Consider the following 27,664-nt stretch of genomic DNA (forward strand, 5'->3'; position numbering starts at 1 on the left):
ACTCAACCCTACAGCTTTGCCATTTCTTCCTTAAGAATTAGAACATTTTATTTGGGTGTGGATCATTATAGATACATCTAGCAAATGTTATTATTTTTGTTCTACACCACTGATATTTAATAGTGTATTTGGATTTATTTGGATACTTGTATAACTACAAAAATCTGTTTGATAAATTTGCCTTTTCTGCCAAAAAGCTGTGAGAGTGCATAAATGTTAAATTTAAATCCATTGCCACACTTTTAAAATTCCATTTCATTTGCTGTCTGTTTTGTTAATGTTAAGCAATAATTTCAGTATCCATTTTTGTTTTGGTAAATGTAGCTACATGTATAACAGAAAAAAACACTGTTATGATTCTGTCTTCTACAGCATTGGATAAAGGAATAATTGCGAAAATGAAATTTGAATGGAATCCAAAATTATTTTAGTTTCAGGCTCCTACCACTTTATCATCATTAATAACAAACATCATTTGTCAGGATATCATCAATAAAAGAGCAATAATATTGTCTTTCTGTGGATTTAAAATTTTATTGAAAAAATTGAATATCACTATAAAAGCATTTTAAAGTACTTAAGTCCATATATAACATGAAAGATAATGTTATTATATAATATAAAATGAAGTACTCAAGTCCATATATATACTATGATGGAGTATAAATTTTAAAAAACAATATTTTCCTTAAGAAAATATTACTGTCATTGTAATGCTCATACTCACCTTGGGCTAGGATTTTTCCTCCCAATGTTGGTGATTCTCCACCCATTGTTCTGTAGTATATATTTAGTGACATATTTTGTAAGATGACTGGTCAAGTTTGTAGGTAAAGTGAATCAGATTTTTTTCCCTCCATATGACAAATTCATCGATCCATATAAAAGCAACAACAAATATTGTCCTATATACTACTATTGGTTCTCTCTTTCTTCCTATTTGATTGAGTTCCTAGAAGAAGGGACCGTGTCTCACACATCTTCATGTATCTCCCCCACACATCCTAAGATCCTAAGATCCTAACAAAATAGACTATAAGTAGAAAGTTGATAAGTTACTAGTTTCTATTAGTCTGAACACCCCTAAAAGGACTGTTTTATTAAGGAATGTATGCATCACTCACTACCACTTATATTTATAATCTGAATATTTTTGCAAGCCCCTGCCATGTTTTTAGTATTTTTATTATAGAAATAGTTATTGTGTTTTTATAAATTTACTTTTGAAGGCTCGGTATGCCAGGTCTTCGTGTATTATCCGTGTGTCGTACCATACATCTTAACTTTTAGAGAGTCTTTCAAACTAACCTGTTATTATGTACAAGGTAAATATATTTTTAAAGCTTCATTATAAATTAAATAATAATGCAAAACAGCCATTTTAGTGTGATCTTTGGCCTTGCTTTTTCTTGCTGAGTTTTCTATTATAAAGTACTCGATTAGTGGTACTATTAACAGTTTCCTTTCTGTATATCCAGCCACCAAGCAGTTATTAAGAATCTACTTTGGGGGCAGCTAGGTGGCGCAGTGGGTAGAGCACCAGCCCTAGAGTCAGGAGGACCTGAGTTCAAATCCGGCCTCAGCCACTTGACACACTTACTAGCTGTGCAACCTTGGACAAGTTACTTAACCCCAATTGCCCTGCCTTCCCCCCTCAAAAAAAAAAAGAATCTACTTTGTGTATGAGGGGGAGTAATGTTCAGTGAGGCTGGAAAGATAGCTTGGAGTCAGATTGTAAAGAGGTTTAATAGCTAATCAGAAAAGTTGACACTTTATCCTAGAGTCAATAGGGACTCACTGGAGTTGATTGAGTAGGGGAGTCAGGATGGTCAGATCTAAGCACTGTCTGTCCCGCTGTGACAAGAATATGCTCCTACATTATTTCCACCACCTCTTAAGGCAGTCTGTTCCATTTTTGAAACACTCTAATTATTAGGAAATTTTTCCTAACATCAAGACAAAATTGGCTCCTTTGCAACTTCCATCCATTATTCTTGGTTCTCTCCTGTAGAGCCAAACAGAACAGATCTGACGTCTTCTCCACATAGGACAGTCCTTTAGATGCTTGAAGTCAATTCTGAGTCTTCTTTATTCTAGGCTGAATATGCATAGTTCCTTTAACTGATCTCACAACAGGGACTTTAATCATCCTAGTTGCCCTCCTCTGGGCACTCTCCAGGTTATCAATGTCCTTAAACTGCGCTGTTTTAAATGAACATAATATCCTAAGATCGTAGGTGTCCAACTTGAAGCCTATCCAAATTAGGGTTAGAATTTAGGGTTAGGGTCATGTAGCTGCATTACTCCTGGGAAATATTTAACAAAACAACTAAAAATACAAGTATAGATAGTATTAATTTATAGTTTCCCAAGTCATTATGCAGTCTCCAACCAATGCCTTAGATGAAGTCTAATGAAAGCAGATTCTTTCCCTATATCCTATATCCATCAGTTGTCAAGTCCTGTTAACTCTTAACCTTTCTTTTCATCCCACAGTTACCTACCACCTGACTAAATTATTACAAAAGCCTCCTACTTGGACTTTTCCCCCTTTTACCTCCACCCTCATCCTAACCAGTCCTACGTACTTTTGACATAAAATTCTTCTGTATGTCCAGATTTGTCCCTGTTGCACATGCTCAAAACTCTTAAGTGGCTTCCTATTGCCTAGTGAACAACATTCAAACTCTAGGCAGGCTTTGATGGTCCTGTACTGTCTGATACCTTATCTATCTAACCATATCTCATACTTTTTCCCTCCACATACTGTATACAGTGCTTCAGCCAAACTGTATTCTTCATTATCCCCTAGACAGATACTTCTTTGATCTTACTGGTTCCTGTGCTTGCAATGCCAAAACGACACCCAATGAGTATGTTTTCTACCTTTTACCAGACTGGGTACAGATCTTATTAACCTCTTTCTTCTGAATGCTGGGAATGTGACTTTTAAAAATTATATATTAAAGGAATTTTATTTGTAAAACAAATCCCCTACAATGTCCAAACTATTTTATTGAGATAAGTTTTGTTGTAAATAACCACTTTAGTATTTGCATTCCCAGTGAGCAGGAGAAAAGTCTTATATCTGGCCCCTCTAGTGGACTTATAAAAGAAAAAAAGATGTAGGATCACAGAATATTAGTTCTGGAGCCTCCTTGGAAATTATTCAATCCAACTTTCATTTTACAGATGAGTAAAATGAGATTAGGAGAAGTTATGATCATAGTGGTTAGGAAGTGACAATCAAAACTTAAAAACTCTTATTTAATATTTTTTCCCAATTACATGTAAAAACAATTTTAACATTTTTTTTTTAAATTTTGAGTTCCAAATTCTCTTCTTCCCTCCTGTTTACCCACTCCTTGTGAAGAATTTGACTTAGCTTATACATGTGTAATTATGCAAAATACATTTCCATGTAAGTGATTCTGTAAAACAAAACATAGACCAAAAAAACCAAGAAAAATAAAGTAAAGAAAAAAGTCTCTTTGATCTGCATGCAGGCTTTACCAGTTCTTTCTCTGGAGATGGATAGCACCTTTCATCATAAGTCCTACAGAATTGTCTTACATCATTGCATTGCTGAGAATAGCTAAGTTATTCATAGTAGATCATCATGTTCTTGCTCTTGCTATGTACAATGTTCTCCAAGTTCTGCTCATTTCAGTTTGTATCAGTCCATGTAAGTCTGAAAGGTCTGTTTTTACATAATTGAGTAAGCATATAAATATGAAGCAACTGAGTAGATTACTAAGGAGAAATGATATGATTCACTTGGGATTTTAAAGAATAAATAGTTTTTTTTTACTTTACTTTTACCTTACTTATCCACATATCTAGAAGTTTTAGGTCTTTAGGTGAAGGCTGTGTAGGAACAGTAAATAGAGTTTTCTTTCCAAATTTTTGTTTGTTCTTCTGCCTTCCATTGATATCATTTGACAGTTCTTGTTGATATGTAAGAGTTCTGCCTTATTTTCCTTTATCAAACCCTGAGTATTATCTATAAAATTAACAACATAGCAATATGTGGTAGTTAAAGCTATTCAAGTATCAAGTTTTAAAAGACAATTCTTTGAGCTTTTCTATCTTTATTATGTATATATCAATTTTTTTAAGTTTTAAAAAAAATTTTTTTGACCTCTTTTTCTAGAATAGTTCTCTAAAGTCTAGAGATTTTTTTGACTGACAATCAGGTCTTATTAGGTATTTTTTCCCGTAGTTTAGATTTCTTTGTCTTTATTATATTACTGTAGTCAGTGATTAAGATTGTGTTAGTTTTAAAAGCTGAAGTCACAGGAGTTTCTCATTATATAATGATTGCTAATATTACTTTTTCTTTTGTTTTCCTTTGCCTCTCTAAATCTGCCCTTTTAAATTAAATATTCTACTGATCGGTCATCTTAACACTAAAAGAACCAGGGAAATTGACATTATAATTTTACCTTGAAATAAACATTTCCATCCTACTATTTTTATTTTCTTTGCCTTGTAAAAAAAAATTGCACTGGTCATCTGATGCAGCTTGGTGCTGTTGTGGTATTCTTAAATTTGAGTGTTCATTTCAAATTTTTACATTGACTTTTAAATAGGAAATCTCTTAGATTACTAATTTCATCTTAATGGAATAGTTAATTTTTTTATTGATAACTTGTTTTTAATCACCTTTATTTTTCTCTCTTCACACACACACACACACACACACACACACACACACACACACACACACACACACCCCTCTCATTCCTCCTCATGACACATCCAAACCTTATAACAAAGAGTTAAAAAAAAAAAGAAAAAGGATCAGGAGACATCAGGAAGGGTGGTATAGAACAGCGCAAAGAAGAAAGGGATATCCTCTTGCTGTTATAAGGGCTGGGTTCAAAATGCTGGGATTAATTGCTGTCTTCCTTGGGTAAACTATATGTGTGCTTTTATTCAGCATTCTCTAGAAAACACACTTGACATGATATGACCAGATGTATCAGGAGTGACAACCTGGAATAGGGCAGTTAACTAAAAGCCTGTCTGGGTAAAAATTGAGATTAATAAATAAATGTCAATGGGACCCTTAGATTGCTACAGTTTGGAATGCTGAATATTGTTAAACCAGAGATAACATGTTTGGAGGGAAAAAAAAGAGGCATTTAGTAGGGAAAATCAGCTCAGGAGGAATGGGATTACTATATATCTGTATGGTTATATTAAATAGAAAAGCCTACTGGCTGCAAACGTCTTTTCAGTAACAACAATCCTGTGAGGTAGAGTGAGACTAAAATAACATTACCATTTATAGCACCTAATATGTGCCAGGTACTGTGCCAAGCACTTTGCAAAGGCTCTCTCTTTTGTTCCCCAGTACTATCCTGGGACTTAGGTACTAATATCATCCCCATTTTATGGTGAGGAAACTAAAAGTACATAGAGGGTTAGTGACTTGCCCAGGGTCACACAGCTAGGCGGTATCTGCGGCTACATGTGAACTCGGGTCTTCCTGACTCCAGGCCCAGCGCTCTATTCATTGTGCTACCTTGCTTCTTCATTGGCTGTGTCTAAAAATGTATGCCTCGTTCTGTACCGTGAAGCTACCGCTTCTCTCTCAGGAAGTGGGTCACACGTTTCAACAACAGGTCATCAGTCACTGCTTAACTTCTGTCGGCCTGTTCTCTCAGCTGTAAAATGGGGATAATAATGGCATGTACTTTGCAAGGTTGTTCTGAGGATCAATTGAATTAGTGTTTATAAATTGCTTAGCACAATACCTAGCACATAGTAAGTGCTATTTAAATAGATATTGACATTATTTTAGTCTCACTTTACCTTGCAGGATTGTTGTGATGCTCAAATAAAATAATGTACACAAAACATCCAAAGCATAAATAAGTTTCAGCTATCTCTGTTTTATCATACTTATGGTGTCAGCTTCTCCTTTTTCACTATACAGTAAGCTTTCACAGGGCAAATACGTGTTCATTTTTTACATCAAGTAGGTGCCTTGCACGTAGCAGATGTTTAGTAAACAGCTGTTTAAATCCTTCACGTTCTGGAATAAAACTGTGTGTTCATATTGTATAAATGTTACTGAAAAGACATATTTGTGGCCAGTAGGCTTTTTTATTCAATATAACCATAAGGATATAAAGACAGCTGCTGCTTTTTCTCTACAAAATGCTTTTTTTCTCCAAACATGCCATCTCATCTCTGGTCTAACAATTTTCAGCATTCCAAACTATTATTATTATTATCATCATCATCATCATCATCATTACATCTCAGTAAATTTTTTACGCTTACTTTTCCACCATCTTTGATTATTCTCTTCAAAATTTCAATATATTTAGCTACCTTCTCCACATCTTTAACATTGTGCAGTTGGGCTTGATTTGTAAAACTGTTGAACCAACCAATACACAGTAAAAGTTCCTACTTCATTTCCATTTTCTTTCGCTCTTCTTTTTCTTTTCACTTTCTTAAGTAAACTAGAAGCTTTTATCTGAATAACTACTAAGAGAAAAAAATTTTTTAATTGTAATCTTCAATCTACACATCTAAAAGACGCTCCACTTATGATGTCACTGTAAAACTTCTATTCTTTGTAGTTTGGGGGTGTGTGTGTGTGTGTGTTTAACTACACAAAGCTAAGGCAGCTTTGCCTTTTTTATTTCACTAGCATATATTATGAAATTCTGTGAGCGCTAACAAGATCTGATGAGGATTTTTTTAAGGATGATAAATATTTGAGTAGGTTAGTTCCATAGCAGAGAAGGAACCTGTATGAGGACTAGATTGAAGATAAGAGAAAAGGTGATGATAGTGGGGGCAGTCAGATGGAGAAGATAGAGGATGGGCTGAAGAGAACATTGATTACTTGGTTACAGAAATCAAAAAGCCACCTCATCATCAGAGACTGGGGCGAAAGAGTGGCACAGGGAGAAGGCCTTGGCGAATTACCCTATTTTTGAGGTGAAAGGTGAGAGGCAAGGCTTTTGGCTGAGAGGGGGAAGGGAGTGAAGTGGGAACTTTGAAGAGGGAAGAGAAGGTTTAGAACAGAGACTGTGGCAAATGGAATAGGGATTGAGCTCAGGAAGAAGAGGATTACTTTACCTTGTGATTTGCTAGCACAAATTTGTAGTGTAACCATTCAACGTGGTTTCAGAATTTCCTCCCATTCCATTCAGCAGCTTGAAAGAGGCAGGTAGTGAGAGAAATCTAGGGCTGGAGTTTGACAAGACATGGTAATATGACAAGGGAGCAAAGAATTCAAGAGTTATGAATTCATATTCAGGATATGAACAGTTTTCAGATGAAGCGATCAAAGCTATCTGTAGCCATGTGAAAAAAAATGCTCTGAATCACTGTTGATTGAAGATATGCGGATTAAAATAATTCTGGCTTATACCTATTAGATTGGCTAATAGGGAAAAAAGGAAAATGATAAATATTGGAGGAGATGCGGGGAAAATAAGACATTAATGTACTGTTGGTGGAGTTGTGAACTGATTCAGCCATTTGTAGAGCAATTTGGAACTATGTCCAAAGAGCTATAAAACCATGCATCTTCTTTGATCCAGCAATACCACTACTAGGTCTGTGTCCCAAAAGAGATAAAAAGCTAAAAGGAAAACTATATATACAAAAATGTTTATAGCAGCTCTTTTCTGGTGATGAAGAATTGGAAATTGAGGGGGTGCCCATCAGTTGAGGAAGAGCTGAACAAATTGTGGCATGTGATTGTGGTGGAATACTGTTGTGCTGTAAGAAATGATGAGCAGGATGCTCAGAAAAACCTGGAAAAACTTACATGAACTGATGCAAAGTGAAATGTACTGTGTGCAGAGTAACAGCAATATTGAAAGATGATCAGCTGTGAATGACTTAGCTATTCTCAGCAGTACAGTGATCTAGGACAGGTCTGAAGGACTTACGAAAAAAATCTATCCATCCCCAGAGAAAGAACTGATGGTGTCTGAATACATGTTGATGCATACTTTTTTTTTACTTTATTTTTATTGAGGGTTTTTGGTTTTTTGTTTTTTGTTTTTTTTTTGAGGAGGAGGGGTCCTATGTTTTCTTTCACAAGTGTTTTGCATGACTATATGCATGTATAACCTGTATCAAATTGCTTGCCATCTCAATAGCAGGGGCTAGGGAGGAAGAGAGAGAATTTGGAACTTAAAAGTTTTAAAAAAACAAATGTTAAAAATTGTTTTTACATGTAACTTAGGAAAAATAAAATACTAAATAAATTCTTTTTAAAAAGAATTGGCATTGTTCTGGTGAGGCACAATGGAGGAGAAGCAATGGCAGAAGTTCCCTAGGGAGGAGATTACAGAATGGGTACCTTGGAAGTTTTAATTACATGAGAAATACAGAGAATAGAGAGAGACTAAATAATTATAGAGGTCATGAACCAGAGAATGAGGGTCTTGAGTAGACAGAGAGGATGGATAATGAAGAGAAAAGTAATAAAGAAATCCTTTCTGGGAAGGAGTGTGAAAAAATGAATTTTTAAATAATGAATAGGACTTGTTGAAGGGGATGCAAGGAAAGGGAGCATCTACTTAACTGAGAAGGAAAAAATGGGGGAAGAATTATATAACCAGATAAAAGCAAGAACAAAAAGGAATTAGTGAGCAAAACCCCAGAGGGAAAGGGGTAACAATTAGGAGGGAAGGTTTGGCAGTGAGAGGAAAAAAGCCAGTGGGAATAGGGCCACTTTAAAATATAGGTTTCTGTATTTCAGGAAACTTGAACAAGAGTATCCCCAAGTTGAAAATACTCTTTATCTTCTTAAATCTCATTATACTTTGCTTGAATTACTATATTGAATTTATCATACTCTGATTTGTATTATACTTGTTTATGCGACTTACCTCCCCTTCTCCTCTTCTAGATTGTTAGCCTCTTCATAGTCAATTTTTTGTTATATTTTATGTAACATAAATGCCCTGTTAAATTGTTGGTGCTTATTAAATGTTTTTAGCATAGGTTAAGGTCACCTGTCTTTGCTATGGCATTTATATAATCTCAGCTGAGTACCTCTCTTAACCAAATGACAAGATAGGCTTCAAGAAATAAATAGACTATATTTTCGTGTGTGTGTGTACACACGTATATCTAGTTTCACAATTATAAAATTAATTTCCCATATATTAAGTGGTCTTTTGTATTTTTGCAAATGATTCTCATCTTAGTATTAAGTCAACCATCTAAGAACAGATCATTGACAGAAAAGCTTTTCCTATTCTCAGAATTCCATATTTTTTATTTTTCTTTCCTTATGTTCAAGATATCTCACAATCACTAAATTATGACAACTCTGAAATTAAGTACTTTTTTCTGATGGTAAGAGTCCAAATGAATACCGACACCTGATGAGAATTTAAAGTTTTCTATTTTATTGACAGTATCAACAAAGAGAGCATCGTGGATGTAGAAGGTGTTGTGAGGAAAGTGAATCAGAAAATTGGAAGCTGTACACAGCAAGATGTTGAGCTTCATGTTCAGAGGGTAATGTTTTTTTAATTAAGGTTGTACACTAAAATAAATTTAAGTAATTGTTATTAAATAGTTTTTCACATCAAATGTATGTTTTTAATAGAATCAATATACACTGGTATGATTCTACAGTTTTTTCTCATCATAGAAAAAAAGCAAAATCCAGGTTTTTTTATTATTAACATGAACAAAACATATTTTTTATTTTTGATTTCCCAAGCAGTGATATAGTTTTGCGGGTTAATGGTTTGTACCAATACTTAATAACTAGTTCTGACCATTTAAAATATAGAAAAATTGGATAAAATTTAGTTTTATCTTATTACAGTTCAAGATTTATTATTAAATTTAATTGAATTGTCCTCTGATTTCTTTAATGGCAGCTAGGTAGCTCAGCGAATAGAATGCTGAACCTGGAGTCAGGAAAATTCATCTTACTGAGTTCAAATCGGGCCTCAGACACTTAGTAGCAGTGTGACCCTAAACAAGTCACTTATCCCCTGCTTGCCTTGGTTTCCTCCTCTGCAAAATAATCTGGAGAAGAGACTGACAAACCACTCTAGTGTCTTTGCCAAGAAAACTCGTAACGGGGTTATGAAGAGTCGAACACAACTGAAAAATGACAAGAATAACAACATCTTTGGATCATAAAAATTCAAAGGGATATAGTCATTGACTTCTGTAAATGAACTCCACGTAGATAATCCGTATGGAGCAAGAAGACTACACAACTGAACTAGGGAGTCTTTAAAATGAAGATCATCTTAGAAATAAAATGTTTGTTATTAATTAATCCTCCTCCCACTGCCTAATGATCCCAGAAACAGAATGTTATCTCTTTATGATGATTTGGCAGTGGAGTGGGCAGAAGTTTATAACTGAGTTAACTTTAAATTAACCATTGAGAAAAAGAAGGGATCTAGTGTATACGTCTACTTATCCAGTCCAAGATAACCTACCTTCCCAAAACAATATTATATTTGTCATATTTAATGTTTTTAAAGTGTAAACTTCTTGGAAACATGTTTTTTTATATTTTCCATAGTAACTTTCATACAACAGTTACAAAATAATATATTTGCATGTTATAATATTTATATGTTATATAACAATATACCTAAATCACAGAATTGCATGAATGTGAGATTTCATCCATATGATACAGAACACTGTTACATGAGAGATGATTCAGTTAGTTTCTATAACCAGAATTATTCAGAATCTGTTGACCCACATGGTAATGAGCCTTTCTGAACCTAGCTAGGTTTAGTCCTTACAAAAATGCCTGGAATATCATCAGTTTTACTCTTAAGAAAACTTTTTAGCTCTCTAGGGATTGACCTATCAGGGCTTGCATTCAGTTGATATGATCTCCAAGAAATCAGGTCACTTCAGTGCCACTAGTGATGCACCAGAGTAGGACATTAGAGAATGATAAAAGGATACCTTGTAAAGTTATTGCAAAGCACTTTGTAAAGCATAAATTCATATACATTAGACATTTAAAATAAATTGCTTCTGTTATTGGAAATGTGTGAAAGTATTTCCATCCACCAGGATACAAAAAAATACCCAAAACCTAAACTAAAAAGATGACTAGCTATAGGTGTGCCCAAAAATTCATAGGAGATAAAAATCTAAAAAGGATCCAGTAATAAAACCTGTGGTATAAGAAATCTCTACACAAATGAGCAAAGTATGGGTATCAGTAAGGTAAACTATTAGAGGGAAATTTGACACCATTGGTATCACTGAGATATTGTGGGGTAAGAGCTGTGTTTGAAATCTCTTTTTAGAAGGAACAAGATAGGTAAAAGAATGGGAGAGAGTAGTATTGTATAATATATGCTTGTGAAATTTCAGCCACTGAGGAGAACTATGGTAAAGGGTATTTGAATAAAAAAAAGTAGAAACAAAAGCAATAATTGTTATCAGAGTATGCTACAGAAAGAAATTGATAAGGAGTTTGGGAAATGGATCAAAACTTAGCACAGAGGAATAATATAGTAGTGATTGAAGATTTCAGTTATCTAGAATCTGCTAGAACCCTCTACCAAAAGTACAGGTTCTAATTATTTCTTAACTTTAATGACAGTTCCATCCTTTAAAAGGTAGAGAAACCAACAAAGGGAAATTGTAATATGGATTACCAAGAAGGAAAAGTGATGGTAACCTTGAGGGAGAGTCACCCTTCCCTCTTAGAAGATGTGCTAGAGGAGAGAAAAGCTAGGCATTTAGTCTTTGGAAAAACAGATTTGAAAGGGTTCAGGAAATGGAGATGGGTAGGATCTCATAGCTTAAGATTCAACAGGAATAAGTCAGTTTAGGATGTTTGGGGAAACTCAAGGAACAGTTGTGAAGACACAAAGGAAGTATTCCAAAGAGGAGGAAAAGAGAAAATTGTCTAAAAGACTGATGTGGATGCAAACAGCAGATAAACCAGCAAACAGCTGGTTAATCCACCAGCTTAGATTTTAAAAGAGAGTCACTGGGAATGGAACAACAGATAGAGGCTGAATATAAAATCATGGCATAGCTTTTTACGAGTAGTATCGAGCACCAAAACTCAGTCTGGCAAGAAAAGCTAAGGACTGCAATGAGGTACTTTTTAAGGTATATTGGGATGATTGTTAGGGTAGAAGGTATGATTAGAACAGAAGAAAGATAGGACTGCTGAATTCTTACTTTTCTTTCATTCTACCAAGGAGAATGGTTTTTGAACAGTAAAGGACAGAAAAATATGTGGCTAATGGGGAGTTGAAAGAAGATCCATAGGGAAAGGCAGTAAAGGAGCACCCTCAGGGGAGCTATGTTTAGGGGTACTGAAAGAAGTGATTTGTTCACTTAACCAGTCAGTGATATCTGAAAAACTCTGCAATATATGCTATTGGAGAAGGGTAGCTTTTTTCTCGATTTCTCTAAAAAATAAAAAAGAGAAAGAAGAGAGTAGAATTCACAGACTGTAAGTCACTGAGATTGACTTCCATTCCTGGTAAAACCCTAGAGCATTATTAAAAGGATGGTCGGGGGAAAGAAAGATCACCAAGAGCAAAAATGAACCTTGTCACATGAAACTTAATTCCTTTTTTTCTTGACATGTTACTAGATAAAAATCAAATGACAAAGTGTCATCCTGTTTTGGAAAAGATGAATCATTGTATACCAAACAGTGTGACAGCTGGGTAAATTGACAGAACTGTTTGAATGGCCGGACTCAAAAAGCAGTCATAATGGTGTTTAATGTCAACTTATAAAGATGGCTTTTTGTAAAGTGTCCCAAGCACTTGAGCTTCACCCTATATTATTTAACATGTTGGTCAATTTATTTAGGTAAATGTATAATTTGCATGCTTATCAAATTTATAAGTGACACATAGGTAAAGGAGATAACTACCACATTGGATGACAGTTAAAACTATATTGACAGAATAAAGTGTTGGGCCAAAACTAATCCGCTGAAATTTAATAGATATAAAATCTCATTCTTGGGTTTAAAATATCAGCCTCACAAGTTTAAATTAAGGGTGGCTTGATTAATACAGCATTTCACCTGAAAGAGGTCTGAAGCTTTGTGTAATACAGGCTCAACATGACTCAACAACCAAAAAAAGCAAATGCATTTTAGGTTGTATTAAAAGAGGCAAATATTATTGTCAGGTCTTAAGAGATGCTAGTCTGACTGTACTCTGTACTATTATGTTCAGTTCTCGGATTCACTTTTTAGGAAAGACATTGACAAACTGGAGAGCATCCAGAAGAGGTCTACTAGGGTGATGGACTACCTTGTAATCATGTGATGTAGGATCAGTTGAAAGAACTTACAGGTTTGAAGGATTTGATTTGGGGGCCTGATTAGACTTTTTCTGTTTTATTTCAGAGGACAGAACTAAGAGCAATAGGTGAAAGGCCTGATGTAACAAAAAGTTTCCTAAGAATTAGAGCTATCCAGAAGTAAAATGGCCTGCCCATCTTCCTCTGCCCAATAAAGGACTTAAGGCAAAGGCATTATAACCACCTCTGGGGAACATATTATAGAGAACATTCTTATTGGGGGGAAGATTGGACTTGATAGTCTGCGATTCTCAACTTAAGTTTGTATTTAAATTAAAAACTGTCAGTATCTAATTCTCTATGTGTAGAATGAACAGTAGTACTCCATGATAAACATACCAATTATAGAATCTCAGACATTTTGAAATATAGGTACTTAGACCAGTCAAAACAGTAAAAGAAAAATCCTTTGTCAGTATTCTGTTCTGTTCCATTATTGAATTGTCAAGGCTGACGATGCCAAGTTTGGAACAACATACTTCTTTTCTTTGAGTTAACCAGAAGAGCGTTGTTTCACCGTGTGTTCCAGAGAAGTTAAAAAAACAAAAATACTTGGGATTAGTTTTTGTTTTTCAGATAATGGATCATCAGTGGAATGCTAAAAAATTGGGGACAGGAGCAGAGACTGGTTTTAGAGTAAAAAGGACAATAGCTATTACCTTGCGTAGAACATAAGGCGTAGTAAAGGTGAAATAAAATATTGAAAGGCAACTTGGAAAAAGCATATAGAGTTGAGTGGAAATAGGAGAAATACTGTAGTTGAGCTAAATCGGTCCTTAAAAGTTGAGATAAATAGCTTATAGTTGGTACACTACTTAGTTAGATTTCTTTGGTTTCAGTTAAAGATTTATGCAAATAGCGCTTTACATTTTTACCGGTTGTGGACTGTTTTTTACATAATATGCTATATTTCTGTGTCCTTCATTATATTTGTGGTATTATCTCAATTTCAGATTTATGTGATTAGTTTGGCTGAACCCCGCCTGCCCTTACAGCTGGATGATGCAGTTCGACCTGAAGTAGAGGGAGAAGAGGTGAAAAATTTGTCTTTGAAATAACTGACCTTACCCTGTATTTTTATTTAACAACAGTTTGAAAGCATGATACTGTAGCATAACATTAAAATCAATCTGTATTTATCTTAAACTTTTTTCATGCCATATGCTATCTTTTCTTAATCTCCCGATGCTACCCAGACAATTGAGGTCAATATAGTCTTTGGGACCCAGCTCTCACCAGAGAAACATGTAGTCACTACATCTAAGAAAGGGAAATTCATTATGAGTGGCAGATAATGCCATGAAAAAGGGCCTTTAAGAAAGAATCAATAACCACATGTTCAGTGTCATTTCTGCTTCCTAACTTCTCTTGAATTTTTTTCTTTCTCATTTCTCTTCCTGTCCTGTCCCTTTTCATCACTAGCCTTTCTTTCCCTGGTGCTTTCCAGGTATTGCCATCCTTTTGGGTCAGGAAGTCCAGTACATTGAATAAAAATGGAAGTGATTCTGAATTAGGGGTCTAGAAATAACAGTGTCGTCATAGTCCCTTTTCCTAGCTCCAGCTCCGTACTGACGAAGGAGGTTCTGTTGTACCTCCCAAAGAAATTGAGTATCATTCCATTTGGCAATTGATATGGCATGCTCTCAGTCATCTTAGCAAATCATAATCATGATTGTTACTTTTGTTGTGTTCTAATGGCTTACGTTAAAACAACTGCTTACTATTCTACGCTTCTGATTTATACTACTGAACTGCCCTTTTTTTATACTATAGTCTGTAAACTGTTGGGGAAAGTTAATAAAATATAAAATACTCTAATAATTCTAATTAAGTTTTTTTTGTTTTAATTTAAGGACATTCTTATTGATCTGTTTTTAGGAAGGAAGAGCTACTGTTAATCAGGATACAAGACTAGATAACAGAGTCATCGATCTTAGGGTAAGATTCATTTTTTTTTCCATATTGTTCAATTTTTATTAACTGGGCAAGGCCATGTGAGAGTCAAGATTAGTGACCCCATATACTGGGAGATACATAAAAGATAAAGGCATAAAGAACAAGTATTTACTTATACATTTACTTATAGATGGGTAAGGTAATACAGCAAGCTTACTCTTTACCCAAATAAAATCTGGTGGCCTCAGAGAATGTGGAAATAGATTTTTTTTCCCCAAGGGACATGAAGTTACACAGAACTAAGCAAGGTACATGCTTCTTTTTGACACCTGCTCCAGGAAAGTCAAGCAACCATAATATATTTTCTGATGAGCATAACTGATAAGGAATGTGTCCCCAGTGCTTAAAAGGACTTCCCTTGACCATCTGCAAACTCTCTATCCACTTATTTTCTTTCGCTGCCAGACTTCAAGAAATATCAGTCTAAACTAAACTCTTCTACACCATTACTCATTCATGCCTCAGAAACTTGCAGTGTGGCTTCCCTTCCACCACTGTTGAAATAGTCTTCAAATTCAGTAGCTTTTTTTTCTTTAGTCCTTGCCCTCCTTCATCTCTCTTCCTTTGGCTTCCTTAACTGTACTCAATTGTCTGTTTCACATATTCCTTTTCCTAACTTACAAATATAACAGTCCTGTTCTTGGTCCTCTTTTTTTATACATACATAGATACACACACACATGCACACATGCACTCTTTCCTTAGCAATCATAGCTTCTCCTATGATTTTAAGGATCATTTTTATGTAGATGACTCCCAGTCCCAAATGTACATTCTCAGTCTCTCATTTTCACCTATTTCCTACACATTTTCACTTTGTGGTTTTGTTGGTTTGTTTTTTTGTTTGTTTGTTTTTGGAGACTTTATGTCTTATCAGCAATTCAGTGTCAGATGTTCAAAACCAAACAAATCTTGCATCCCCAGTCATGACATCTTAGAATTGAGAGTAAAATTAGGGGTCATCTTGTCCAACCTATATCTAATCTCCCTCCCTGTCCTTTTCTCCTTTGGCTTTTGGAGGCACTGCTCTTCTTCCAGTCATCTTCCTGTTCTCTACAAAATAACATGAAAACTCTTGTGGCTTGGCATTCAAGTTTTTCTATAATTTAATGCCAGTCTACGTTTCTAACTTTATCTCAGTGATTTCTTTGGCATGCTCTACATTTCCACCAAATTAGTTTACTCATTCTTGATATCTTCATATACTCTTTTGCCTAAGTTCACAGTGTCTTCCATGTCTAGGATGGATTCTTTCTCCACCCCATCTCAGTTAAATTCAGTTCACCAAACCCTGTCATCTCTACTTGTTGGCATACTTCTGTTTGTAATGACCTTGCTAAGGTGCCTTCTCCATGAAACCTTTCTTGCCTAACCAAATCTTGTATTTTTTTTTTCCGGAATGCCTGTTTTCACTGTATTCCAACTTGTATTAAAGTTTGTGTATGTAATTCCTATCTCTTAATAGATTGTAAGTTTCCTCGAGGTCAGAGTTTATTTTTATATCAAAATTGCCTTCCACATAGTAAGTTTAATAATATCAACATGCTAAATTGGTGCTAAAAGTTCTTTTGGTATTGGCTAGGCCATGAAATACTGGACTCAGTAATTTAAGATGGTAAAAGTAGTTGGTGCTGGTGGTTTTTTGCAGTAGTCTCATTGGTCTTCTTTTTCCCTTCAGATTCTGGTTTGGTTTGTAAGTGAAAAGTTTGGTGGTTTCATCATTGTAGTAAAACCAGTGTCATCTTTCTTTCTTAATACCCTAACCACATCTTCCTCCTTTTTGAATTTGTTAACGAGTTTCATCATTTATTCTGTTTTTTTTTTTTACCTTTAAAAATCCTTTTTATTTTCCTTTCTTTCATGTCTGCCCTTATACTCAGATTCTGTTCCTATTTGACTCTTTTGTCTCTTGTTTTGTCCCCTTCCCTTTATGTCACTTTTTACATTTTAGAGCCTTAGTAGTAATCATGTGACCAATTTTCCTCTTTCAAAAAACCCCAAGCCCAGCTGTCGTGTATTTTTGCTTTGGTAGCCATATGTATTGTGCTTTGTTTGTTCATTCTTTTCTTCATTTATGCTTCAAGACTCCACGTATTCTGTAATTCGCTACTCTTAGATAAGCATTATCATCATGTAATAGTATCATTCCAATGAATATCACTAAACCACTAATGAGTTAAAAATCAGATCCAACTAGTCTTTGTAAGCATTGACTTGGAAAGATGAGAATTGTTGAAATAACCAGTAAATTTATTTCTGACTTAAATACCACTGTTTTCCTGGGATCATGAAATCCTGGGAAATCTAGGACAGATTCTGATTTGGGGCCTTCCTCAGTTGAAAATTTTTTTATATCATTTGTCTCTTCTATCCTTACCTTTTCTTCCTCTTTGGCTCTCATCTTCAGTGGACTGACATAAAATTAACCTGGGAAAAAATATTAAGGCAAATTTTATGCTACCAAGCAAATATGAATGAAAATTGCCACTGTGTTTGACTTCTGCTCAGCAAAATCTCACAGGATGCATCTAGTTCATGTGTCCAAAGCCACCACTAGACATTACTACTTACAAGGGTCCAGTTTGGTCTGCTTTTCCCCTCTCTTGAGTATGTAGAAATGTGGGAGAGGAAGGAGCATGAAACCAAGGCAAATAATTGAATATACCTTCTTAACCTCAGAACTGGGGCAGTGTCAGAATGGCATGGGACTATGTGAGCCATCTGGAGAATTGCAGTAGGTTTTCATATTCTGGGAGCAGTGTTATTTAGTCAACAGGTGTTTGTATTCAATGGTGGTTATATGTGCCTCGTATTCTAAACATTAGAAAAAGATAATGTCTCTACTTCCAGAAAACTTGTGGCTGACACAAAATGTAAACTCATATAACAATTGAGAATAATGTAAGCGAGCATATAATCAAATGGTAAATTTTATTGTATGGAGAAATGCTACAGATGTTAAGAGGCAGGGAAGAGACAATTGTGGGCTAGAGTAATTGAGGAAGGCTTGATGAAGCAGGTGAGATTTGTTCATAGGAACCCTAATGAATAGAAACTGTTTCATGATGCCAGAAAAAACGTATGTATTAGCATGCGTGTACATAATGGTCATGTACTTTTACCTGTATCCTACTCTTTCTCTTTCATCCATTAGAATTAGGCATGTGTTGTAATGTTGTGGCACATAACTTTCTGGAGTGTTATAGGTCTTCTCTTTATAGTTACATAATAGCAAAATAAAAACAATTGAAACACTTTCCTGCTAAGACTACCTTAGCTTATAGTATCTCAGGTTCTTGGCACCTTGATGCCCAACAACAAGGATTTCCATATCACTTTGATCTTTAGTAGCTTCTTGAAATACATTTCACATAATAATTCAAAACTATGTTGCCCCTTTTCCATTTCCTTTATGCTTCTTAACTTAAAAAAATATAGCGTCTAATGCAGCATTTAGCCCTAAACTGACAGGAAGTCTTGTGTGACAGTACCCAGCAAAAGCTATGGTGGGTATGGTTAAGATGGCAAACTATAAATGTTTTTTAGAGCAACAAGCTTCACTCAACATAAAAGTAATTGGTTGTGGGAAGTATAATGATTTTATTAGAACTAGAGGCTGGGTAATAAAGATTGAAATTGTTTTCATTTTCCTGTCTTCTTTTAGAGTCTTGAAAAATCAGAAGATTTTACCCTTTTTTACATCTTCAAATACTTTCAGAGGTCCTCAGGGAAATGCATTATACTGAATATCAAATACTTTCCTTCCCTTTTCTTCAGATTTGTCTGTGATTCATTCAGAATGCCAATATCGTTTTAATAACATTATTTTAATAAATTGCTAGTGGAGGAAAAAGGCCCATATTTTAGGAAAATTTGCTGTAAAATAGAAAAATGTTCTCCTGTCTATAAGGAATGGCAGGCATTTTACAGAGCCAAGTTCAGAGAAAGAAGATGTTTAAAGTAAAAAATTACCTACCTAACCCCTTAAGAAGTAAAGAAAACAAGTTCCCTGCTTCCAGGTGTCTTCTGTACCTGCTAAAACATACCCAGTACTTAATCATAGAACTTTTGTTATTAAGCTTCAAGGAGTATATTTCTAATTTAGTTAAGTAAGTGTATTTTTTATCTTAAGACATTTTTAAACTTTTAATTCTTGTTGAGATCCCAAACTTATTTTCTTTTTATGATGAAACAGTAAGAGTAACTGAAAATGTCTGTCCCCGAAGGTTGTGTGTGCTTTTTTGTAAAACATGACACTCTCCCTGTAATGAATAAGTAGTCTTTTTGTTTAGTATGCCTTTATGTTTAGTAGAAAGCTTAAAAATATAAATGTGTGAAATTAAGTCTTTAAAGTTAATATATAAATATTTATACGATTATGATGTTTTTGCATTTTTATTTACTGTAAACTTGAAACCTATGTAAGGATGTAAAATTAGGTATCTAAGGTAATTATGCTTCAGCTTACCAGCTAAAAACAAAGACTTCTTAGCACCATGATAAAATGACAAACTTTTTTAAAGCACCTTTTAAAAACCAGGCTTACATATACAATTGCATTGCTTAAAAACACTTTCTTTTTTTACAAACTCATTTTATACTGCAGTATGAAATTGTATCATTTTGATATTTTAACTGTCACGTTCTCCAACTGTAATGGAAAAAAACTCAGTCACTTATAATGGGAAAAATACATCTGTGAAAAGAATCATTTATGTTCTCTTGAATTTGAGTTTTTATGTAAAACCAAAAAAGTCCTTATTTTAGAGATTTTTTTTTTAAGCAAAGGTAATGCCAGTGGTCCACCTTTGTAAAGCATGTACCTTGAACTGTCTTGATTGTTGTCATCAATCCTTTTTGTGACCAAGAACATGACTTTGCTTTAGGTGAAATGTGTCTGTGACCATAAATGCAAATTTTTCTTTGTAATGTTAATTGCTTCATATGGGAATGAACAACACAGAATCAAACTTTATTGACTCTTTAAGCAGCTGAGATGGACAGCTCAAACGTAACTAGTGGAATATGATTCTTTTAGCAGTATTATCTATTTTATATGCAGTGAATAGTTCTGGATTAGTAAGAGAATATTTTTTTCTATTTCTGTATTCCTAGGTTGCATTTTCATTCCCTTCTATACACTTTTCATCACCCTTCCTTTGAACTTTTCTTCGGGTAACATTGGTCTTTTTACAGTCCATAAGATTATCAATATCCAGTTTATTTTTTTTTTTTAATTTTAAATTTATTTGTTTATTTTTAGTTTGCAACATTCAGTTCCACAAGCTTTTGAGTTTTAAATTTTCTCCCCCTCCCCAACATGACATGCAATCCGAATAGGCTCTATATATACATTCATATTAAACATATTTTCACATTAGTCATGTCGTAAAGAATTATAGCCAATGGAATGAACCACGAGAAAGAAGATACAAAACAAAAGAGAGAGAGAGAGCAAATAGTATGCTTTGATCTGCATTCAGACTCTATATATAATTTTTCTGGATGTGGATGGCATTTTCCATCCTGAGCCTTTTGTAATTGTCTTAGAAGCTTGCATTGCTGAGAAGAGCCAAGTCTGTCAAAGTTAGTCATCATACAATGTGGTTATAACTGTGTACAGTGTTCTCCTGGTTCTGTTCCCTCACTCAGCATCAATTCATATAAGTCTTTCCAGGTTTTTCTGAAGTCTGCCTGCTCATTATTTCTTACAGCACAATTTCTTACATTACATTCATATACCACAACTTGTTCAGCCATTCCCCAGTTGATGGGCATCCCCTCAATTTCCACTTCTTGGCCACCACAAAAAGAGCTGCTATAAATATTTTTGTACATGTTGTCCTTTCCCCATATTTATGATCTCTTTGGGATACAGCCCTAGAAGTGGTATTGCTGGGTCAAATATCCAGTTTAATTTTAAGAAAAATTCAATTCAGTAAACATTTAACAAGTATTTGCATATAGATACTATACTGTTGGGTATTTAAAGACAAAAATGAAAGAGCTTCTGCCAGCCAGTAGCTTACATTATGCTAGGAGGATATAACATGTGCACAATAATATACAAGATAATTGAAGAGGAAGGAGCTCTAACAAATGGTGAAGATTAATAAGGCTTAAAGGAGTTATTTGGGGAAACATGATATAGAACCAAATCCAGAAAGAATAAGAAAAATTTATTTTTTTATTTTTAGTTTACAACATTCAGTTCCACAGGTTTGGGGGTTCCAGATTTTCTCTCCCTCTCCCCCACCCCAAACCCCTACAAATGGCATGTAATCCGGTGTAGGTTCTACATTTACCTTCGCATTGAACTTATTTACATAATAGTCTAGGTGTAAAGAAGAATCATAACCAATGGAATGAATCATGAAAAAGGAGAAGCGAAACCAAAAAAGAGAGCAAATAGTTTGCCTCAATCTGCATTCAGACTCTAATTCTTTCTCTGGATGGGCATAGCTTTTTCCATCATGAGTCTTTTGGCGCTGTCTTTGAACCTTGTATTGATGAGAGGAGTCAAGTCTATCAATGATAGTCCTTACAAATACCGCGTGTCTGTAATCATGTATAATGATCTCTTGGTTCTTCTTCCCTCACTCAGCATCAGTTCATATAAATCTTTCCAGGTTGTAATGAAGTCCTTCTATTCCTCATTTCTTATTGCACAACAGTATTCCATTTCATTCATATACCACAATTTGTTTAGCCATTCCCAAATTGCATGGGCATTCCCTTGATTTCTAATTCTTTGCCACCACAAAAAGAGCTGCTATAAATATTTTTGTATGTACAGGTCCATTTCCCACTTGTCTGATCTCTTTGGGATATAGCCCTAGAAGTGGTATTGCTGAGTCAAAGGGTATGCACATTTTTATAGCCCTTTGGACATAGTTCCAAAATGCTCTCCAGAATGGCTGGATTCACAACTCCACCAACAATGTATCAGTGTTCCATTTTTCCCACATCCTCTCCAGCATTTATCATTTTCCTGTTTTGTCATGTTAACCAATCTGACAGGAGAGATGTGGTACCTAAGAGTTGTTTTGATTTGCATTTCTCTAATAGTGATTTAGAGTATTTTTTCATATGACTATAGATGTCTTCAATTTCTTACTCTGAAAACTGCCTGTTCATACCCTTTGACCATTTCTCAATTGGAGAATGATTTGTATTCCTATAAATTTGGTTCAGTTCCCTGTATATTTTAGAGATGAGGCCTTTATCAGAGACACTGGTTGTAAAGATTTTTTCCCAATTTTCTGCTTCCCTCCTAATCTTTGTTGCATTGGCTTTGTTTATATGAAAACTTTTCGATTTAACGTAGTCAAAATTATCCATTTTGCATTTTGTAACATTCTTTATCTCTTGTTGCGTCATGAATTTTTCCCTTTCCTATAAATATGACAGGTAAAATATTCCTTGCTCTCCTAAATTGCTTATAGTATCAGCCTTTATTCTCAAATCATGAACCCATTTTGACTTTATTTTTGTATATGGTGTAAGATACTGGTCTGTGCCCAGTTTGAGGCAGGGTTATTCAAGGGTAAAGGACAGCAGATTATTAAACTGTGTAACTTACAGGGCCAAAACTGTAGAGAGAAAAGTAAACCCAAAGCAGAGATAATTAACCTGGAGAAGAAGAGATTAAAGGATTTTTAAAAACAGGACTAAGACCAATAGAAATACAGGAGATTATAATAAGGTGGGAAAATTTCAGAGTTCAGAAGCATGGAATTAGAGGAGTTGTAGGTAGTAGTGATATCTGCTATGTCACTATTAGGTTTGACATAGAGCAAAACTTTAGGCTACATAGTTGAAAAGACTGATTAACTGGGAGCCCAGAGTGTTCTGCTCAGTATTTGAAATACTAAGTTTCATGCGTATGAAAGCAAAGGTGAAGTAACGAGGAAAACTGTGAGCCAAGTACTGAACTCCTTGAAAAAGGGGAGAAGTAGTGACTTGGAGGCCAGTAGACAACTAACACAGATTCTGACAGTGTTACATACAGAGAGAGTGCCCTTTGAAAGAAGTTGCTGATTGATGGTGGCAGGGGAGAAGGTTTGGAAGTGGCAATAAAGAGTATGCTAACTCCTCTTTATAGACGCAAGAGAGGCTGGCAAGGGATAATATATCTTCTGGGGAAAAGCCAAGTTTTTCTGAGGACAGGAAAGATAGAAAGTTTTTGATAGAAAGATCTTTAAGGAAAAAAGAATCCTATTAACAATGGGACAGGGAGGGTAAAGAATAGAGACTAAGGGTTGGGTAAGGGTGAGCTGGAAAAGAAAGTATTGGGAAAGATGTTTGCTTTAGCACACAATAACTTTGAATCACAAGGATTAGGAAATAGGAGGAGGGGAATTTGATAGCCTTAGGATCAGTTATATAAGGTAGTCACTTTATTAGAACAGGGAGCTGGGTCAATCAGTGGTGATGATGTTTGGGAAAGTCCACTTTGAAGGAGGTCACTAATCCACAATGTGCATCTGGGACTATCTCACTCTTCCATCCATCTCTGTGACAGTGCTTGAAGAGTAGTGGCAACTGGGTGTAGTGTGTGATGAAGAGGCCTCGAGGTACAGGCAGCATTTGGCCACTTGATTTGGTTATTCTATCCCATACTTCCAGTGAATGCCTATGGCCCAAGCCAGGGGCCAGGGAAGTAGTACAGGTGACAATAGTTGCAGTACCTGCTCTGTCCTCCTCAGTGGTGGCTGCCACCAACCTGGGCTCTTGGCCGTGAAGGGGCTGGAGAGTTGGGCAGCCTGAGCAGATAGTGATTTCTAAATGGCAATTGCAAATCTAAATGGCAATCCTCCAAGTCGTGGAGGATAAAAGTGGTTGCCACTTTGGCCCATGGCAGCTAGGAGAGCCATGAAAATTCCCAAAATCTCTCACAGGATTTTCTTCATCTTTGAAATATTTGACAAAAAAGTAGAATAGACTAACCACTGTATAACCAAGGGAAAATAGAGGAAGAAATTGCTCTGACATCTCCATTGTTCCCATTAACTCATAAATTTTTTTTAAACATTTTCTAGTTAAAGAATGTAGACTGTTGATTTTATGGAAATCCCAAGGAGTCACAGCTAACTTACTAGAATCTTAGAGTTGGTCAAAAGGGACCTTAGAGTTTACTTTACAGATGAGGAAACTTAATCCAACAAAAGTGAAATGACTTGTCCAAGATTCTACAGCTGGCAGGATGAGTACGCCCAGCCCAAGGCTTCTGACTCCAAATACGAAGATATTTCCATTGTATCGTGCTGCCTCTCCTTAGTTCGTCTTCTATTTGGCAAGAGGCCAAAATGAATTTAGTTGGGTTAACTAAATAGAAGAAAGTGTGGCAGTAAAATTCCCATGAGTTTTACATGGTTTATATCTAATTACATTTTGGTAAAGATGCTTCTTTTTCAGTGAAGGTGAAACCAGCTTTTTGTTTTAAATGGGTTCCTGGGCTTTTTGAATTCAAGGTTATGCAGTTTGTTTTGATTGGATAAAAAGAATGTCACAAAACCACATATAAAGTGAAAACCACAAGTCTGTCTCTCTAACTGAAAATGCATATACCGTGAAAATGAACAAGTAAACATTGTGATGAATGACGCAAATCTTTTTAAACTGTTCCTCATTTGTGTGAAAAATTATTAGTAAGTGCGTTTTAGGCATATCTTTAGAATGTGAATAAGTAATACATATGTACATTCAGTCAGATACTAAATGGTTATAAAAAATTGTAACATTAGCGTATTTCAGTTTGAAGATGGGACAACTGGGGGATGTTAAGTTTAAAGGGTTGTAAATAAGCCAGCTCTTGAGTTCCTTCTAATGACATAACAGAGAATTAAAGTAACGTCTCTCCAGATTTGCTGCTGCATCCCGTTATACGTGACTGACCCATGACAGCCACATATGTGGCTAAAGACCCAAAGCGTAAACCAAGAAAATTCACTCCCATTGGTCCTAGCATGCTTTTCGCTGTGAAACTCCAAGTCATACAACTGAACTACCTGTGAGCCAGAAACATACAGAAATTCTAATCCAGATGACATTGACCTCTTTAGCCCTGAGTATATCAACAGACCTAATGTTCACTTTAGAGTAGAGACATAAGAAAGTAAAGGATAGCAAAACGAGGGGATTAAGTGTTGGGGTTTTTTTAAGTATGATAGAGTGCCACCAACAGTTACTGTGACATTCATAGCTCTATAGTAGGTTATTTAACCTCTTTATATGAGGCCATCTTCATTTAACTATACGAAACTACTTGGAAGCAAAACAATTTGCCTTGACTGTGCAAAAGTAGGAATAGTTATGCTGGTAATAAATGGGATGATAGTGTATTGGTGGTTTGTTTTTAATTGAATATATGAAAATTTTTAAATGAAGGAAGAATATACAATTTTTCTGAAGTAAAAGTTTTTATTTGTAAAAGAAAAAAATTTTAAGAATCCACTTTTCCTAAGCTAGTTTTTACCAAGTAGTGCATAGGTCAGTGCTACATCCTACTTGAAATAGAAGCAGTCATATGCTCCTAAATTCAAGACACTATCTACATGGAATGGGTGTTTTGTTAATTGCTGAAAATTGTATTACTTTCCTGAAACCTCTTATGGTTTTATTTTCCCAGTAATGATTTCTTTGTGCTTTAATCTTATTTTATTGATTTAACAGACAAAATACAATTTATCCATTAAATTGTTTTAAAATTTGTTATTTACTTCTCTTACAGACATCAACTAGTCAGGCAATCTTCCGTCTCCAGTCTGGTATCTGTCACCTCTTCCGTGAAACTCTAATTCACAAAGGGTTTGTAGAAATTCAAACCCCTAAAATCATTTCAGGTATTTCTCTAAATTTGCAAAATTGAAATTGCAGTAACCAAAATTGAGGTTGTACAGTAGATAGAGTGCAGGCCCAGAGTCAGGAAAACTTGAGTTCAAATCTAACCTTAAGACACTTAATAAGCAATGGAACCCTGGGCATGCCATTAACAACTATCTGTCTCTGTTTCCTCATCTGTAAAATGAGGATAATAGCACCTACTTCACAGGGTTCAATTGTGAGGATAAAAATGAGGTGATATTTGTGAAGTTGGCTATATAAATGCAAACAGTATTATTATTTCATTTTTCTTATTTTATGGTTTTAAGAGTCCTATTCTCCATAATATTTTTTATCATCAGACTACCACTGTGTTTCCACCAAATTTAACTCATTCCCCTTATTTTTAAGAGGTTTTATATGATATAAAGTAGTTTTAAAGTGAAGCAATACTACATGTTCCACAAAGCAACAAGTAAATTGCATCAAGAACTATTTTCATTACTTGGGTTTCTTTCAAAACTGGTGTTGCTGCCATCCTATTTGGGGAATCTCAGAAAATTCTCGTGATTTAATACTTTAGTCATGCTTTTTAGATGGTTGCTTAAATGATTGCCTTATGTTAAAAAGAAGTCCTGACTTTCACATGTATCTGTAAATTTTTCATTTACATTTCATTTTAAAGGTAAACAATTAAAGTTTAAAATTAAAGTTTAAATTGTTTTTCCTGTGAGACTACATATGTGCTATTCTTTGGTTATATTTTATTATAATGTGAACATTGTACTTTTTCAGCTGCCAGTGAAGGAGGAGCCAATGTGTTTACTGTGTCATATTTTAAAAACAATGCGTACCTGGCTCAGTCCCCACAGCTATATAAACAGATGTGTATTTGTGCTGATTTTGAAAAGGTTTTCTGTATTGGCCCAGGTAAGATTTTGATCAACTTGCTTTTATTTGGTTAGCACCGTATGTGTGTTTATAATTGGAGGGCAGCTAGGTGACCCAGTGAATAGAGTGCTGGGCCTGAAATTAGGAACACTCACCTTCCAGAGTTCAAATCTAGCCTCAGACACTTACTAGCTGTGTGACCCTGAGCAAGTCCTTAACTCTGTTTGCCTCAGTTCCTCATCTGTAAAATGAGCTGGAGAAGGAAATGTCAAACTACTCCAGTACCTTTGCCAAGAAAACCTATAACAGGATCGTGAAGAACCAGACACGATTGAAACGACTGAACAAAAAAAAAAATTATAGTTTAGAAATGTGTTTAACCGAAGTAAAAGTATGCTTTGGGTGTTAAAAGAATCTTTTCACTGATCGGGACTATATATTGAACAAAAGCCTTGTGGGGGAAAAGACAGACAGGCAGGAAATTTAGTCCAACCTCTCCCCAAATCATGAATCCTGTCTATAAATTCTCATACTGCATTACAAATGGTAATCCAGACTGTGATGAAATATATGATATGAAATACATATCATTATGGACAGCTACCCCAATTGAGTTTACCAGGTTCTAATATAGTTCAATAAGTATTAATTGCCTATTTTGTGC

The 27,664-nt window shown here is 35.1% G+C and overlaps 1 protein-coding gene across 1 annotated transcript in view; it reads left to right on the forward strand.

Moving 5' to 3' along the window:
- Window positions 1-27,664, forward strand: part of DARS1 (aspartyl-tRNA synthetase 1) — an 88,449-nt gene that overhangs the window by 39,406 nt on the left and 21,379 nt on the right. Inside the window, exons 5-9 of the mRNA XM_036745504.1 lie at window positions 9,408-9,510; window positions 14,283-14,363; window positions 15,208-15,267; window positions 26,018-26,129; window positions 26,905-27,039. Of these exons, the coding sequence (XP_036601399.1) occupies window positions 9,408-9,510; window positions 14,283-14,363; window positions 15,208-15,267; window positions 26,018-26,129; window positions 26,905-27,039 (491 nt within the window). The remainder of the gene's footprint in view (window positions 1-9,407; window positions 9,511-14,282; window positions 14,364-15,207; window positions 15,268-26,017; window positions 26,130-26,904; window positions 27,040-27,664) is intronic.

This window comes from Trichosurus vulpecula, chromosome 2, assembly GCF_011100635.1.
Source record: "Trichosurus vulpecula isolate mTriVul1 chromosome 2, mTriVul1.pri, whole genome shotgun sequence".
NCBI lineage: Eukaryota > Metazoa > Chordata > Mammalia > Diprotodontia > Phalangeridae > Trichosurus > Trichosurus vulpecula.